Source organism: Ambystoma mexicanum, chromosome 7q (genome assembly GCF_040938575.1).
Source record: "Ambystoma mexicanum isolate Mex_15411 chromosome 7q, UKY_AmexF1_1, whole genome shotgun sequence".
Lineage (NCBI taxonomy): Eukaryota > Metazoa > Chordata > Amphibia > Caudata > Ambystomatidae > Ambystoma > Ambystoma mexicanum.
In genome coordinates, this window is record NC_090941.1 from 749600249 (window position 1) to 749617361 (window position 17113).

The window sequence follows — 17113 nt, forward strand, 5'->3', positions numbered from 1 at the left end:
TGGGAGGGATCGGCACATGAAAGTAAGCATCCTGTAGGTCCAGAGACACCAACCAATCCTGAAGTTGAAGGCCTGGAGGACTTGAGAAAGAGTGACCATCTTGAACTTGTCCTTCCTGAGAAGTTTGTTCAACCAACGCAAGTCCAGGATGGGTCTCAATCCCCTGTCTTTGTTTGGGATAAAAAAATGAGGGGAATACCATCCCTTGTTCCTCTCCGCTACAGGCACCAGTTCTATAGAGCCTTTCTCTAGCACGGTCAAGATTTCCTGCACAAGGAGCAGATCCGGAAGCTTCAAAGAGAAATTACCCGGTGCATTGTTGTGAGCCCGCTTTAGGAAGGGAAGACAATAGCCGTGGGCGATAGTCTCCAGAACCCACGCATCCGAAGCAATGGCTCGCCACTCTTCGAGATGCTGAGTCAGTCTGGCTCCAACCGGCGAACCATGGGACATGGACTCATGACTGTTTTGGAGGAGCTGCGGCAGAGCCTGAAGGCAACGAGGCAGCTGCCTGAGCGGCTTTGGCACCTCTATTTTTCCAACCACCACGGGTACTTTTTTGCTGGTCCCTTTGACTGGTGGCACCTCTCGTTCTACCATAGTTACGAAGAGAACCTCCCCTCCACTGCTGTCCCTTAGGACGAGAAGGCAGAGGTTGACGCACGGCTGTGCTTAAAGATTTTGCCGCAGCTTTGGAGGTCTGCAACCTCTCAAGGCTCTCGTCAGCCTTGCTGCCAAACAAATGGGCGCCATCAAAGGGCATGTTCAAAAGACGGGCTTGCACATCCGGGGCAAAACCCGACTTCCGCAACCACACAAATCTGCGTATAACGGTGCTCGAAGCCATGGACCAGCTAACACTGTCGGCCGTGTCCAAACCCGACTGAAGGGATTCACACATGGCATCCTTCCCATCTATACGAGAGCAAGGAAGCCATCTCTTTCTCCCCCTTCGGGAATGTGCTCAGCCGCTAGAGAAACACAGTTCCACAGTGTGTGTGAAAACCTTGCTAAGGCACAAGTGAAGTTGGCAGATTTCAACGCCATACTCCCTGCAGAAAATACCTTGCAAGCCCAACCGTTGAAGAGTTTGTCGTCCCTATCAGGAGGGATGGTAGGGTATGCCACCTGCTTCGAGGTGGTAGTAGCCGCCAGAACCACAGAATTCTCGGGAATGGGATGTGTAGATAAGTAGCAGGGGTCGCTAATGGAAGGGCGGTACTTCTTTGTCAACGATTTGTTCACAGCCGGAAGAGATTCCGGTGACTGCCAAGCAGCCGCCACCCTTTTCTGTAAAGTGAGATGAAAAGCTAACACCGGGTCAGAGGACGGACCTTGATCTAAAATGTCTGTTAGATCATCTGTACAAAATATTCAGGAGGACTGTATCAGCCCAGATCCTCCATGACCCTAGCCATGAGCCTCCTGTAAGACGACTCAGCATGAGCCCCAGGCTCAGGCCTGCCAAATTTCACTTCCGGAGAAGTGTCTAGCCCACTGGCATCATGAAGGGTTTGCCTCAACTCCTCCAATTGACTGTCCCCAGAAAAGGCAGGAGCCACATCAGGCTCAACAGGGTCCTCAAAGTCAGACCTTTCCTCCTCCTCATATATGTCGTCAAGAGGGAGGTAAAAACCCCGCCTCGGGACAGAAGAGGATCTGAAGTCCACCACAGGCCTCACAAGCTTAGTAGTAGCCTTCCTTGGAGGATCCACCGCATCAGGGACCTCCAACAGTAAATGTCAGGCAAAAATCCTCGAAGGCGTCGAGGGCGCTGAAGGCTTCAACGCCAAGAGCGTCGACTGCTTTGGCATCGAGAGCGCCGAAAGCTTCGGCGTCGACAACGGTGCCGGCGACGCCGAGGGCTGATAAGAAGGCAAAGCCTTGATATCCGAGTCCGGCGGACACGGCGCCGACTGTCGGCGCCGGCTTCGAACCCTTAGCAGGTTTCTGGGGTCTCGCTGGGGACGAGGACAGAGACCTGGAAGCACGTCTCTTGTGACTATCCTGAGCCTTGTCCAAACGGGACCTTGAAGGTTCCCAATGCGAGTCAAGGACCCGAGCCCGAAGGCGTGCGAGCCACAGTATGAGACCGTTCCCTGCCGGCTTCGGTAGAAGGCGCGACCGGAACCGTGCCCTGCGATTGGAAAATCGCTAACATCTGCTCCTTAAAGGCAGCCCATTCCTCCGGAGTCGGGGACTTTGTCGGGCATGTCAAATTCCTCGCTGCACCATCCTCCGAGGAAGACCGGGAAGGCGACCGCTGACGGCACTTCCTAGAATGCCGGGACGAGGAAGAAGAATGGCGGGAACCACTCCGGGGCAGAGAACCCTGGGCCTCCTCCCAATGCAGAGAATCGCCTCCAGTCGTTGGTGGAAACCCCCTTGGATGATCTAGACTTTCGGGACTTACTGTGTTTAGAACCCCTACCCACCTGAAGCTTCCCCTTACGCTCCAGCAAGGCCTTGGCAGTCAGCGACTGGCATTTTGAACAGTTGTCGGTGTCGTGACTCTCGCCCAAGTACCACAAACAAATGCGATGCGGGTCAGTGATTGACATTTTAGACTTGCAGTCCCAACAAGTCTTGAAGCCAGACCACAGAGTCGGAGGGGTCGAAGAAGAAGACATCACTACGATGAAACACACGAGGCACGCCAAGTTCTCGAAGCAAACACGTTTGCAGAAAAAACGGAACTGAGGCTACGGGCACCGTGCGTCCTATGACGTTGTCCACGACGGAGGCCTTCAAGGGACATCGACCCGATGCTATCGATACAGGACGCCCTATGCCGAAAAAGTTTCCAAAGTGCACAGCTGTGGACATTACATGTCAAAGATGTGGAATACGTTGGAGGACACAATCCATTTGAAACATAATTATGTTTAATGGGGGTTGAAAAGAATATAAACTGCAATGAGAATGAAAGTGAATTCAAACGAGGAGTGAACTTAGAGGGCCAGGTCTTGCCTGTCCGCTTTGTAGAGACCAATTGCACTAATTGAAAGGAACACAATCCTTTCTAGTGAAGGCATACAATCTTCCAGTAGTAGAGGCAGTGTGCTAGAAAACCTACATAAATTGGTGTAGAGGGGTGCGGGGAGCTCATGTGCTGTCCTGTGTTCCTGCTACAGCTGCCATTAAAGATTTACCAAACTAATTTCACCCAAGATTCAAGTCCGGGGTTGGATTTCTTCTGCATGCAGCTTCCGAAAATCTCTTTTAGCTATTTGACTAAGGAAGGTGCATATTAAGACATGCTTCGAATGGTACATACCATCCGCACAGCTGAACAAAATGATCCCCTCCTACCCCCACTGGGATGTGGGGAAAGTGGTTCTTTCACATATATGTGGTGGTTGTGTGTGACCAGAGGGTGCGTTACTTGAGAACACTGAATAAGAAGTTGATCCATCGGCTTCTGGGCATTTTGCACCGTTAATTAACCAACTTCTTGTGGCAGCTAGACTATGGCCCAGGCTTCGAAAAAACATGAGGGTCCAAACCCTTTCCCTGTGGTGGCGCAAAATATTTTATGTATTTGTTGTATTCATTTATAAAGCGTGCATCAGCCTGTAGGTACTGTGGTGTTGTTACAGAATTCTTATACGTAAGTTGCAGGCGGAAGTCGAGTACATACAGTTGTAATACACAATCAAATCAAACGAGCTGATCTTATTTGAATAGCCACTTTTGAGGGCTTACGGGATGGAATCACAATGGAGAAAGACGCAGTTATTGTTATCCAATATTTTTTCCGGATGCATATAGATTTTACCCAGCTTACTTAAGAGCGTAGTTTGTTTTAAAATGATCAGTTATACTATTTTGATCCAGAACAACAAGTTTGCTTTACTAAACGTTTTGGACTATGGAAACAATTCAGATTCTTAACTGTCGTCGCCATTAAGCATCATGATATTTCCAAAGACATGCAAATAGGGAGCAACAATTATCATTTAAAAGGCTTGCTTCCAAAAACATGTTGTAGATCAGGACCTGTGAAAACAGCATATTTTATTACCAAAACAGAAAACATAAAAACATACTCAAAATGACAAAATATTGAGGTCACTCGTAAAAATTGTGTTTGTGCTGTACAATGAGCCCATTTTAATTAGTTCACAGTGTTTGAAACCCATAATCTTTTCTGAAAGAAATTAGTGATTTCATCACAGATATCGAGCACATTTATGCATTATTTACCAAGGGATGATATCAAAATCTTTGTGCGATTTCTGCAGATTGTCTCGAATCACTACCCAACCCAGCTCGATTCTTCTACGCTTGCTCGGTGCTTCTCCATTGGATAATTCCCTTTGCGTGGTAACATATGAAGGCTGGGTTATATCCAGGAATCTTATGTCTTCTGTGAACAGCTGAAATAACAGAATGTTCTCGTCACATGGAATGTGATTCACTGGCAGAAAAAAACTGGTAGGGATTACTTATTTCAGTACTTTTTAAAATATGAACCATATGTCATAGTCAGACATGCGCTAATAGAACCATTTGAACACATTATACAATAAGCTATTTTGGGGGTCTAGGGCCCCTTTTGCAATGAGGTTTTGTGTTCACTGGATAGCCCAAGTCTACCAGTGCAGGAGTAGTCATCTCCTTTTTATGTGTGTTCTTACTCTGGCAGCACGAGCCGTCTTGCATGGAGTGCTGTGGCGACACCATGTCCCCTTTTCATGGTCTTAAGTAACATTTTTGTTGCTTCACCAGACATCCCCTTAACAGGCTGTCGCCAGTTTGATTTTACAATTTTTTCAAATGCAATATCATGTACTGCCTTTTCAGCCTCGATAATACATTTAGAGCCCGTCACATGTGGCCTCAAAAATACTCCCAAATTAAGCTCAAGGGTTTTTTTTTTTAAACCAGAAAAGGACTGAATGGCTGTCCTGATATCTCTATCCTAGGGATGGGCAGTTCCACCCTAACTAAGGCATTCATCGACCCGGAATGGAACTAGTGATCAGTAACCCCCATTGAAAAACTATCTGCCTTCTCGAGATGGCCTAAAAGCATATGGCTTGTCTATCTAGACTTCCTGGGGTGACACTTACCAATGACCATGGTTGGATAGTGCCTTTTAATTGCTCTGGACTCGCCCCGATTCTTCCACTCCCTTCTATTCCTTTTCATGATGTTATACTCTCTTCCTTACTCGCTACTGTCTTCCGTTCACTTCCTGCATCTTGTCTCCCTCTCTATAGCCTTCCCCCCCAGCGTATCTCGCTCTGCCTTCTTCCTACTACTCTGCCATCTTACACTACTACTACTCCCCCACTCTCCACACCACTACTACTCTCCCCTCTCCACACTATCTCTAGGTCCTCCACAACTACTCCCACCTGCACACCACTAATACTCGTCTGCACTTTCCCCTAAGTTACCCTTCTTTCCCTCCCTACTCTAAAACTATCAATTTTACTCACAAAACTTACACACGTTTTCTATAAACTGCCTTTACACTTTTTTACACCGTCCTTCCTCTTTCTGGACTCTTGGTCCATCTCCACCTCCTCTGACCTCACCCGAATAACCCACATCTTTCTGTTTCCGGTGGCCTCATTTATCCCCCCCTCCTTCCTCCATTAGTTCTACCCTTCTGCTTACCTGGGCCAAATAATCCCAGTCTTCAACTGTCGGTGACAGGCATCATCTTAACTCTTTGTTAAAGACCGGGAGTCTCATAGATGGGGCCTGTTCTTCCCAGAAGCCACACCAACAGCAATACAAAGAAGCCGTACAAGGGGACCCCTGTGAAACACAGGCAACCGAGGAAAAGGAATATACACCTCTGATGAATCTTGAATCAACAGAAAGAGTATACAGGTCTGATGTCGTTGTGCAGTTTACATCTGGATAGGTTATGAAAGGCGTAGAAGCACCGCTGAGACCGGGGACCAGGCAAGGGATGAATAGGAGTCAGGAATCAGCAAGAATAGGTGGTGAGAAGTGAGGCAACAAGGAAAGAAACAAGAACAAAGCGTCTTAACAGGCGGGTGGCATTACCTGCCAATGTAACACATCAGGCTCCATGTCTCAGCTCTAAATGAATTCCAGGAGTGGAAACTATGACGGCGAAGTGCGGCCGCTATCTTCTGATTGGCAATGCTGCCCGACAGGCGCCATGGGGTGGTTTGCAACCTTTGCATGACGGCCTCCAGGCATGCACCAGCGTTGCAACAGTGAGCAGTGCCACTGGTGTGGGAAATGTAGGACACGGTGCTTACCATCAACTCCCAATTGGTGTTACAATCAACAAAATACATACAAGAGGGTCCAAGCCCCAGCCCTTTCTCACGCTTGGGTCAAAGTTGGTCAACGGTGGCCCGCTATAGTAAACATTCCAGTTGGTGTATTGTTTCCCAAATTCTGCAAGATGGCAGTCTTTGTCCAGGAGCCTCTCTTCAGTTTTGCTACAGAGGAGCGTTGTTTTGGTATGTTTTGGTATGGCACGGATTGCAGTTTTCTGCATATGAGCCGATACTTGTTGTGACGGCTGTGCAGCATTGCGCTATTATGCCTATGGGGCCTGTTTCTCAATTCAATATACATAAAAATAAATATATAAATCACGTAGCAGGTGCCCTTCATTTTGCTGCCGCTTAGGTAACACTGGTACACAGTCTCTCTCTGGAGGATCCTGTGGGTGTTTTATTGGTGGTCTAGCGCTGGGGATGCTTGTATTCATGGTTCTCTAAAACAGAGAGAAACTGGCCAGCATCCTACAACAGAGGTAAGGGGTGAGCAACAGTGATACAATGTAACAAGCGCACTGGCACGTAAAGAAGGGGCAGAGTCTGGAGCCCTCCCAACTGCCACCTTTCCCTTCTGGGGTAGGACTCGCTTTGGCTTCCACCCTAGGAGGTCTCTCACCCCAGACAAGCGGCCCCATCCCCCCTCAACAGGTTTAGAGGTTACTTACACTGCGACAAACCATATACTCAGAATTGACCCTACTTGTATTTCAAGTTCTATTCAAGATCAACTGCATTTTTTGGTCCCCCTTGCCATGTGGGGAGTATCCCACTTGATGCACCTTGGTGGGATTGTTACATGAAAGCCTGCAAAGGCTCTGCTGTTTGTGTGAGCTGTCAGAGTGGCGAGGGATCTGTCAGTCCTCAATTAACATTCCTACAGAGCCATGGCTGCTGCTGGAAATTCTGGGTATCTTGCTGTCGACTACTGGACAGCCACCTCCAAGTATGAATGAATGTTGCAAGCTTCCTTATTGCAGAGCTGGTGCAACCCCCAGACACGATTCTGGATAAAGGGAGAGGAGCAGGACACAAACGCAGTCAACCACTGCAGCAGAAGAGATCCGAAGATGACTACCAAGGGATCCCCCCAGAGTACTGCTGCAGAAGGGAGTCGTTTTTTACCTGTAACTCCATTTCTCCAGCATTGGCATCTTTCATGGATTCACATGCTGTGAATATTTCCCCGTCTCCAGGCTGGGAAACCTCAGTAACTTTAGTATAGTACTATTCCTATGGAAAAAACTTTGACACCTTGAGTGTCCTATCGACGTCGTTATGGGTGCTTTAGGCAGCACCAATGGGAAGTCCAGTATATAGCTCCGCCCCCGCAGTTTTCCCTTCAGATTTTGACCTCTGCCCAAAACGAAGATGGGCGAAGAGACTGTCTGGAGGGGAAGGCTGGAGGGCGCATGTGAATCCATGAAAGATACCAACGCTAGAGAAATGGAGTTACAGGTAAGAAACTACTCCCTTCTGCAGTATTGGATCTTTCATGGATTCACATACTGAGAATAGACTACGTAGCAGTAATTGAACCCCGTGGGTTAAATCAGAAACAAAATACACCAATGAATAGGTTCAAGGGTACTCATACACGAAGGGCTCCCACAATTGGTTTGAAAAAATGACTCTTCGAAATTGTTATCATAGAGAAAGATCTCTAGAGGACTTTTTATGTTGTAATTGCATGAGTCAAAAACACAACACAATTTACAGAGAGAGAATAGACATCATCAATGGTTTGTTGGGCCATAACAGAACATAAACGTAAATGCTTTAAAACACCATTTACCACCAATGCTCGGGACAAAGTTGAAAATGGTGTGTGTGCAACAAACCCAACCTCTGTGGAGGTTTGTCAAAACACACAGTTCAATTGTGAAACAATTCAAAGCGGAATTCTAAAGACAACGTAAAACAACTAAGAGGCAACAGATAAGATTTTTCATGTGTGAACAGCAATCAATGTGCTGTGAATTCGGGGAGTAGTATGTCTACACCAGGTGTTTCGGCCGGTGTTTTCGGTGAAAAGGTCCAATGTGTTGTAAAGCGGTCAGCCATCAAAGGTATGGCTTTGGTGGTGGGCCAGATAGGCTGTCAAAAGGCTGCGTGCAGAGAGCGGGGCATCTTCGAGTGACTGAAGGAGCACAGTCAGTTTGATGGCTGACCGCTTTACAACACATTGGACCTTTTCACCTGTAGTTATTCGGTGAAAGGAGCACCTAGAGACCAGCCCAGTGTGGCGTATGGATCTCTAATACAATGCCTGTCAATTGCTACATAGCTTAGACGTCCCGTGTACAGAACCTTGTCCTGAAGATGGCCGTCCCAAAGATGAGGCTCATTTAGCCCAATTCTAAACGGCCGAAACACCTGGTGTAGACATACTACTCCCCAAGACAGATTCAGAACACTTGTTCTTTTGACTCGAATCCTAGGCATTATAAAGATACAGCCCAAATTATTCTTTAAATGCACCAACTAGTGCTAATTTTAAATGGTAATCATATTTCCTATTGAACTCTATAAATCAAAACAAAACATTGCTGTAACATAATGAACCATGTAAACAGCCCCCAAATGCCCTTTGTGAAGCTAATGATTAATTGGAGGGTCTGACAGGTCCCTTTGTTCGATATCCTATTAACTCCAGATTGTGACTATTGAGGCAGCATTCAGAGTTCAAATTCTTAATTATTTTCCTATGAAGCCACAGAGATGGACAGCAAACCTGTTCATTGTGTGAGCACTTCAGATATTTATCAGATAAAACGCCATGTATTTGAATTTACTGGAACGCATCTCAATGTATATTTAAGAGTCATACTCTTAAATTGAGCCCATGTCGGTGGGGACAATCCATTAATCAGAGTGATTTGACATGAGATTCTTTCATTGTAGGGAACATAATATGTTTCTTAGATGGCTGGATAAAAGGGCCCAACCCTCCAGTTAGAGAATGTATAATCGCCCAGAGTCTCCAACCTTCCTCCTTAAGCAATATGTTGTCATATATGTTGAATAGATTTTTAGCTTATATTATATTCACTGAAGAACCAGAAAAACTAGCATTGTCAAAATACAAGATTAGAACCTTTATCTGGTTGTGCAGATTAAACCCTAACACATGCCCTACATAATTTCTCACAGTCTAACATGTAATTATGAGCATGCAATACATTTAAACAATGCTTACTGCTATTTATAGTTGCATCCAAAGATTTAAGAACGATTGTTAAAATGACAATACTCAAGGTAATCTGACTGCTGTTGAAAAAGGAATTCACTATGTACATTCAACATTATCTCACATTCTTTGAATGAAATAGATTGCAAAATCATAAAAAACACAGTCAATTCTGAAATAGAAATCCTTTTCTTCATGGATAACCGGAAGCTGCGCCCCATTTAAAAACCCATGGCATGCTGGTTTATGAAATTAAAGGATGATATGCTTCACTTGTGTGGATTTAAAGTAGTATGTCTATGATATAAGCCAGGATTCTTCTTTGTTTGCAGCATTTCTGACATAATATGTAGAAACAGACACTATTCCTTGGATTTCCTCACATTTTGCTATGCACTATTTGTAGGGAATGGTGACATATAGATGGTCTAAAGAGGTTGGATACCATTTCAAAAGCTGTATATTTCCCGTTTATAGAGTTTGGCAAATGACACTGTCTATTAGTGCAGTAAAGTGCCATAATTTCTGTTCTGTTTATCGTTGGAGAAAAAGTACAGCAAAGATAAACCTTATCACGCACCTTTTCAGCATTTCATGGTATGATTCCACCAGTCTCTATCTTCCTTCGCTTTCCCATACATAGACATGTGGGATGATGCCTACCGAAGTCCCTGTCGGTTTCGACAGACCCGGAGGATCAGATTTCTTTTTTCGGATCCAAATCGGAAACCAAAGGTGCTGCCTTACTAAATACATTAATCATTTTAAAATGGAACTCTTTCCATTTCTCTGTGGAGTCAGATTTCGAAGGGAGACTTATCGGACATCTGTCTAGTGAGAAGTCCATCAAGAAATAGTGTCCATGTCTCATCCTCTTCTTCTCAGATGAAGAGGAGGAGGAATGATGGGAATCGCTTCTTGAGTGCAATCTCTTCCAATGTTTATTCACTCTCTTTTTGGGCCTCTCCGGTGACTTCTCGGTTGCCTCAAGGTTCCTACCTTCAGAAGATTTTCTTTTGAATGGGTAGTTGTAGGCATTTTGGATGAATGTCCAAGAGCTAATTTAGATCTCTGTTTGAACAGTTTAGGAGTCACTGACTGGCACAAGCTGACATCTGCGACTTTGTGCCTGGTACCAGAACACCAGAGGCACATACTGCAAGGATCAGCAAGCAACATTTTAACACTGCAGTCCTGACATCTTTTAAAACCGAAAGGTTTTGCGGTCGACATTTATGTAATAATGAAAAAGAATAAAATCGAAGTACGATAGAAGAATTTCTGAGGTGTGAAATAACTTCCAAGAAATGTGGGGAGCATGAGGAAAAAAGTAACTAAGGTAAGGGGGCACGGTGCAAGCGAATTATACTGATGCTAAAGCTATGTACAGCCCCAAAGAAGAGCATGTCAAGGGACCTGACACCAATGTCGCATGGTGCCTCCTTCTGCCTAATAGGTTTACGAGATTTGCTGAAGTAGCAAGAATACATCTAAGACGAGGAATCCATTGGAGTAAACAATCCATTACAGGTATATTTCAGTGTAGAATTTAGCAGACTGGATAGGATATGGCCTAGGCGAGCAGTCTTGGTAGCTGGTGCATTTTGCATATGCTCCTTGAATGGGCAAGCATTTTCATCTAATGCATCCAACCACGGCTTGTCCTGTACGGGGAGCAGAAATGTTAGAATTGAGGGGGCATACCGTCTTGGGCTATGCTCCCGTAGACCCCCAACATTTTTAGTGCCACAAAAAGCCATATTCTTTCAGATCCCCCCACTCTTGTGGTGCCACCAAACAATGAACAGGGCTGGTGGCAGATTGGCGCTCCTGTAAGCCCCAGAACGACAACAATTCCGGACCTCCAAAACATGTAACGTCAGGAGCTGAGGGTCAGGAGCAACCCCATTGTCTTCAGTTGACATTTGTCCCCTCCAGCAGGTAACTGGGACTACGATTTTCAGCATTTCCCCAACAAATACAGTTGATTTACTGGATGTCACCTTGGGAAAAACAGCAGAACCCTTTCTCCTCAGGTTCAGCAAGGTGGAACATCACTGAAGCCATTGCATCATATGTGCTTTTGGTGTAGAATCAATGGAGGGCTAATGGGTCTCTTTGGTACTTTTGTGAGAAAACAATGTATACCGACTGCCTTCCTGAGACCCACACATGGCAATTTTATATTAGGCGTTTGCCAGCTGTAAAGCGAAGACATTCGGATTTACTCTAATGTTTTGAGCAAGGTGTTCCATGGACAATGCAAATATGAGACGAGACATGGGGTGCACACCCCTTTCCTTGTACCCAGTGACCATGCTGACTTAGAGGGGAACACTAGTGTACTCTTATCTTAATAAAAGGACCCTGCAAATAATGTGCCATAATGAATTAGAAAAAAGTTGGTTTAAAATCAAAATCCCCCAATGATGTGACAAATGTGACAGGGTCAGTAATTTGACCCTATCATGAATGGATGTGGATCCGTCTCTGCCTGAGATAGGAGGCTGTCACTGTGGTGGAAACCAGAATCCTTCCAACCCCAGAAGGGAAAGGTGGTACTTGGGAGAGCCTTGGCCCCTGTCCCTTCCCTTTGTGACAATTTAATTGCTAGTAGTACCACTCTTGAACACCCATATCGCTGTATGAAAATGCTGGCCAGTCTCTTTCTTGTGCTTGCAGAAAACCTCATGCACCAGCATTCCTGGTGGGCACCCAGGACAAGGCAGCCCACAGCAGTCTCAAGATAGATATCTCCTACCAGCGTCCTTCCACCGACACCGGAGATAGAGTGAACAGCTCGACGAAGCAGTGTGAACAAAAACACTAAGCGGCAGCTGGGATCACTATGCACCACCAGCGGTTCTGCAATTTGCTTATCTGCAGAGTAGCTGCTGGAGTTCCACAATGCTTGGACACAGACTTTAACATTGTTTGGAGTGGTCTGCTTACTTGCACGAGAGCAGTGGAGGGGAGAGTGAAGAAGAGGGAAAGTTGGAGATAGTACGATCAAATGGCAGACGTAAACTGTACAGAGATAACATTGGATGGACAGAAGAGAGTTGAGTCAGTGAGTGGAGGAGATTAGCAGGAGAAATGGAGAGTATAGAGGGATTGCGTGTGAGGAAAGGAATAGCGAATAAGGAACAGGGAGATTGAAACCCCGGGTATCTGAACACCACAACTCTGATCTATCTCCTAGGGAAATCCTGGACAGGAACCCTAGGACTTGGCTTTAGGCTATAACTAACAGACTGATGTTTAGATGGTAGGGGTTAATGAGCACAGTCCAGGGTTTTGAGGGAAACCTCAGTTAGGGAGGGATCACACATCACTAGGTTACTGAGAGAGGGAAGGTCATTAGTCCTGTTGAAATCAAAATTAATAAAAACCTGGGAGTTGGTGTGTTCTTAAGGCCACCTGAGACACAAAGTACTAACAGTCAATGCAGACAAACTGATGTTCAATATCAGAGCCATTAGGGCCGGTGTCTGCATCCTTTAGCTCTCTACCCACCAAGGAACATTATAGGATGGCTCAAGAAGTCCACCCCTGCCCATGGAGCAACAGAGCCACTCAGGCCAGCACAACAAATCGAGTGGTCGCTGGAGGTGGACCATGGCAGAAGTCTCACAGACAGCTAAAACAAAGCCAAGAAACAAAAAGCCAGCAGCAAAAAAAGGTTTAGGGGCCTCACAGACTTAGAAAATGGAACCTCAAAAATGTAATTCTCATCCACCATCCCCCAATTATAAACAAGGGTAACTAATTCCTGTCAGAATGTGCAGTTTGATTTAGGTCGGTTAAAAGGGTAAGATGGACCAGAACAATTTTTCGGACTATTTCTAAACTTTTCTTTAAAGTCTTTCCTCTCTTCGATCTCTCACTCTACTTGTGGTGTTCCCCAGGGGTCTAACCTTTCTCCCTGGCTTTCCAACCACTACTTGGCACCTCTTGCCCACCACATTGCTACTTACTGCTCCACTTTTCAGTGTTATGGGATGACACCCAGCTCTCTTTCAGGCTCCCCTCAGCCACCTCTGCTCCTTCTCTCATACCAGACTGTCTGGCCGCAATTCAGGAATGGTGTGCCGCCAATGATCTCTGCCATAATGCCAGTAAGAACTGAGATCCTACTCATCGGTACACCAGCTCCCTCCTTTCCTCTCTCTCTCTCTCTCTCTCTCTGCCCACTCTGGGACCTATTCCTGCTCCCTCTTGTGAGGCTAAGAGCACCATGGTGTCATCTTCGACTCCACCCTCTCCTTCTCTCCTCACATCTCCAACGTATCTTAGAAGTCAAACTACCAGCTGCTCCTCCTCAGAGGTATTCTTCCTTTTCTCACTTTCCCCCAGAAGCGCACTGTCTCCATAGCACCTGTCCTCTCTAGGCTGGACTACTGCAACAGCCTCTTTCTAAATCTGCCTGCCTCTACTCTTCGACCATTAAAACCTATCCAGAGAACAGGACTGCAAGACTTGTCCTTGGCCTCAAGCCAGGGATCGTATCTCTCCAGCTATGAAATCTCTCCCTGTTGCTTCAAGGATCATGTTCAAGACCCTTTGCATCATCCACAAGGCTCTCTGGGGCCTGCGACCGCACTACCTCCAACTTTCTCTTTCTAAACTACTTCCTTCTCGAGCTCTCTGCTCATCCACCTCCAACTCTCTGAGGGTCAAGCCATTTCTTCAAGCAACAGCCTCCCTGCCTCTCTCAAACTTGCACATAACTACTTCCTGTTCTGAAAGCAACGCAAGACTGTCCTTTTTGCTTCTGCTTTCTCTCTTCCTCTCCCCTGCTGATGTCCCTGACTACTCTGCACACTGGTCACCTGGCTACCCTCTGAACTCGGGCTCAGGCTCCTGCATGCCCAGTTGCCCTTGCACTGCCTCCGGGCTCCCCCTGCACTTAAGGGTCTGTACCTGCAACCCTACAGTCCTCTCACTGCGCTTATGAGCCACCCGCTTGCTGCACTTATTGAGTTACCTGCACTTTTCCCCCGCCCTGGCACTTCTCCCCTCTCTTCCCCGCACTTGCGCAATCTGAATGACACCAGGCCTAGTAAAAATGTTGTTTTTGTCTTCCCTTTGTTTACCCTCCTTGTCTTGTCACGTCTAGAAACACTTGCGTACAGGCACGTTATAAATGTCATATCATATATCCATGGATGCTACAACAATCAAGAGGAATTGCGTTTTTTATTTGGGGTGAATGAAGGAGATCTCACAAAGAGAGGAGAAAAGAAACAAAAAGGGTTTCTTGTCTAACATCCACTCTTGTACCTTTCTCGACCTACTTCCTAAATCCTCCTGCTTTTATGGCTTACCATTAGATGCACATACTTGAATGTTAAAATTGACAAAAGTTAAAATGACAAACGACAACACGAGTGAAGGGGGCTACACTGTTTGACTTCAAATGCTAATCCTGTGCAGCAGAATTTGACCTTGAAACATACTTTTATGCATGTGTCCTAAAAGTCAGTTTTTAAGGACTGCCTGCTCAGCAATTGAAATAAGAGTGGGGTGTTTTCAAGAGTTGGGGAGCCTCGTTGATTTCACAGTTGAGACTTGCAGAGGTCACCAACTGCCACTGCCATGAAATTGAATTACAAACGTAAAATTCCCACAATTGCACACATGTATTAAATAAAATAGACTCCAACCTTAACAATCTAAATTTGAGTCATAGAGACTGTGTTAATTTGATTTGTCAATGACCATAACAGTAGAACGGACAATTAGAGTAGTGATGGGCAACTTGGGGCCTGTGATTTATGACTCCCATCCGCCTTGGCCACCATAATTGTGCACAATCAGGGAAGGTGTAGGTTAAAACAATTAGAAAGGGCGAAAGTTGCTCAGCACTGTATTTAATAAACAGCAACCGCCAGAATTATACAAGTGAACGGTAAGAGTAGGTTCCATATGAAATATAACATTGCTACAGTCGCTCACCTGATGACAAATGTCTGATGTTAATTCAACCAGGTTGTCCTTCACAGCAACATGACGTGACCCCGAAGAATACCTTCCTCTGCTGCCAATTTGGTTTATCTCATTTACCAGAGCATCGTATAAATTGTACATGATGCTTTGCCATTTTGTTAAATCAAATGCATATGCACCTGTGAAGTAAAAACACACAATGACATGCAATGTTGCCTTTTTCACCACGAAAAAAAGTTGCTTTTCAATTAAAATAGGCAGCATTTTGTGCAACTGACCAACTAAAAATATGTTCACGTAATTTTTTACATGCACGCAGTACCCAATTAAAGTAATTGTTTGGGTAGTAGTTAATGAAGTTTCCTTTTTGTGTCGTTATCTTTCTTGTTCCAATCTCTTTGTGAAATACATTAAAACTGTGAAGTGCTCTGCCACTCCTGACAGTTCTGTGTGAAGATGCAGTGCAATGTACGCAAATATGCTACCAAGGTGTGTCTGTATGCCCCGTACCAAGTCAACCCTTACAGTCCTCAAAAACGGTCTTGCCAAAATGAACACCTGGATGCCGATCAACACTTCACCTGGACCGATTATAACAGAGTCGTGGTTTCTGGAAGCCTGAGAGTGAGTGTAGGGGAAAGCAACTTTTCATAGATGAAAGGTGTGATCCCAAACCCAGGTCTACCCTTGTCCAGGAACAGCCATTTGAACATACATGTACCAAGAGCCTCAAACGGTATGCTTTATGTAGACGCTAGAACAGTACCAGCATCCAGAGAACTGCTTATTTTTCTGGGTAAAAAAAAGAACGAGGGGTCAAGGCTAGGTGATGGAAGGAGGAAGTAGCGAGGAACCACTTCCAGTGAAAGTCCGGGATGTAGGGAGGAGGCACATCCAGTGCAAGCCTGGGGCAAAATCTGTGGATGGAGGCAAGGGGGAGGAGTCAGGATAAGGCGCAACACATTCAACGCACACCTATGGGCTTCAGTCAAGGGGGTTGATTCCAAGGCAGAATGGAGGAAGAATTACAGGATCAGATGATCATCAACCCGCCATAACGGCAAGAGATGCCTTCAATGACGCCCAGACTTCCCCAGAGCCCCCAACAGTTTCCCGGGGACCCCATTTTTTTTTTTAAAAGTGAAAAACCATCAGAATGTTTTGAGAAATCGCATTTTTTCGGGTGTGTGTAAAACCCGGAACGCGCCGGAACGGTACCATAATATATAAAATGGCAGCAAAATTCGCCTGAAAATGATGCAAACACACATGAACAAGATTTTGAAATGAGAAAGGTGCACCAATATGCTGTCATTAACCCATTACTGCCCAAAACCTACATTTTATCACAAAAAAGGACCCGGAACGGGCCGGAACGCTACCCTGATATATAAATCGGCAGCGAAACTCAACTGAAAATTATGCAAACATACATGAAGAACATTTTGAAATAAGAAAGGTACACCAATATGCTGTCATTAACCCATTACTCACGAACATGGTCTATATTGATGTGTCTGCCAGTACCTGGATATATGGAGTAGAACTTGTCAGTTAAAGGTATGATGGTATGTTTTATGGTAGAAGAGCACAGCGTTGTCACAGAAGTGCTTGAGCATATGGTGGAAGAAGCTGGGCATTTGATGCCAAAACTGACAAATGATGTTAATGTTATGAGATCTTGTACTGCACACTGTTG

General features: G+C 45.5%; 1 protein-coding gene across 2 annotated transcripts in view; it reads right to left on the reverse strand.

The window, feature by feature from the left end:
* The window catches only part of ATM (ATM serine/threonine kinase), a 3046976-nt gene that overhangs the window by 2381106 nt on the left and 648757 nt on the right, over positions 1-17113 (reverse strand). For both annotated transcript variants that reach the window (XM_069640412.1, XM_069640413.1), the window contains 2 exons: positions 15424-15593; positions 4207-4379 (listed from right to left, as the gene is read on the reverse strand). In XM_069640412.1, coding sequence (XP_069496513.1) covers positions 4207-4379; positions 15424-15593 — 343 coding nt within the window. The remainder of the gene's footprint in view (positions 1-4206; positions 4380-15423; positions 15594-17113) is intronic.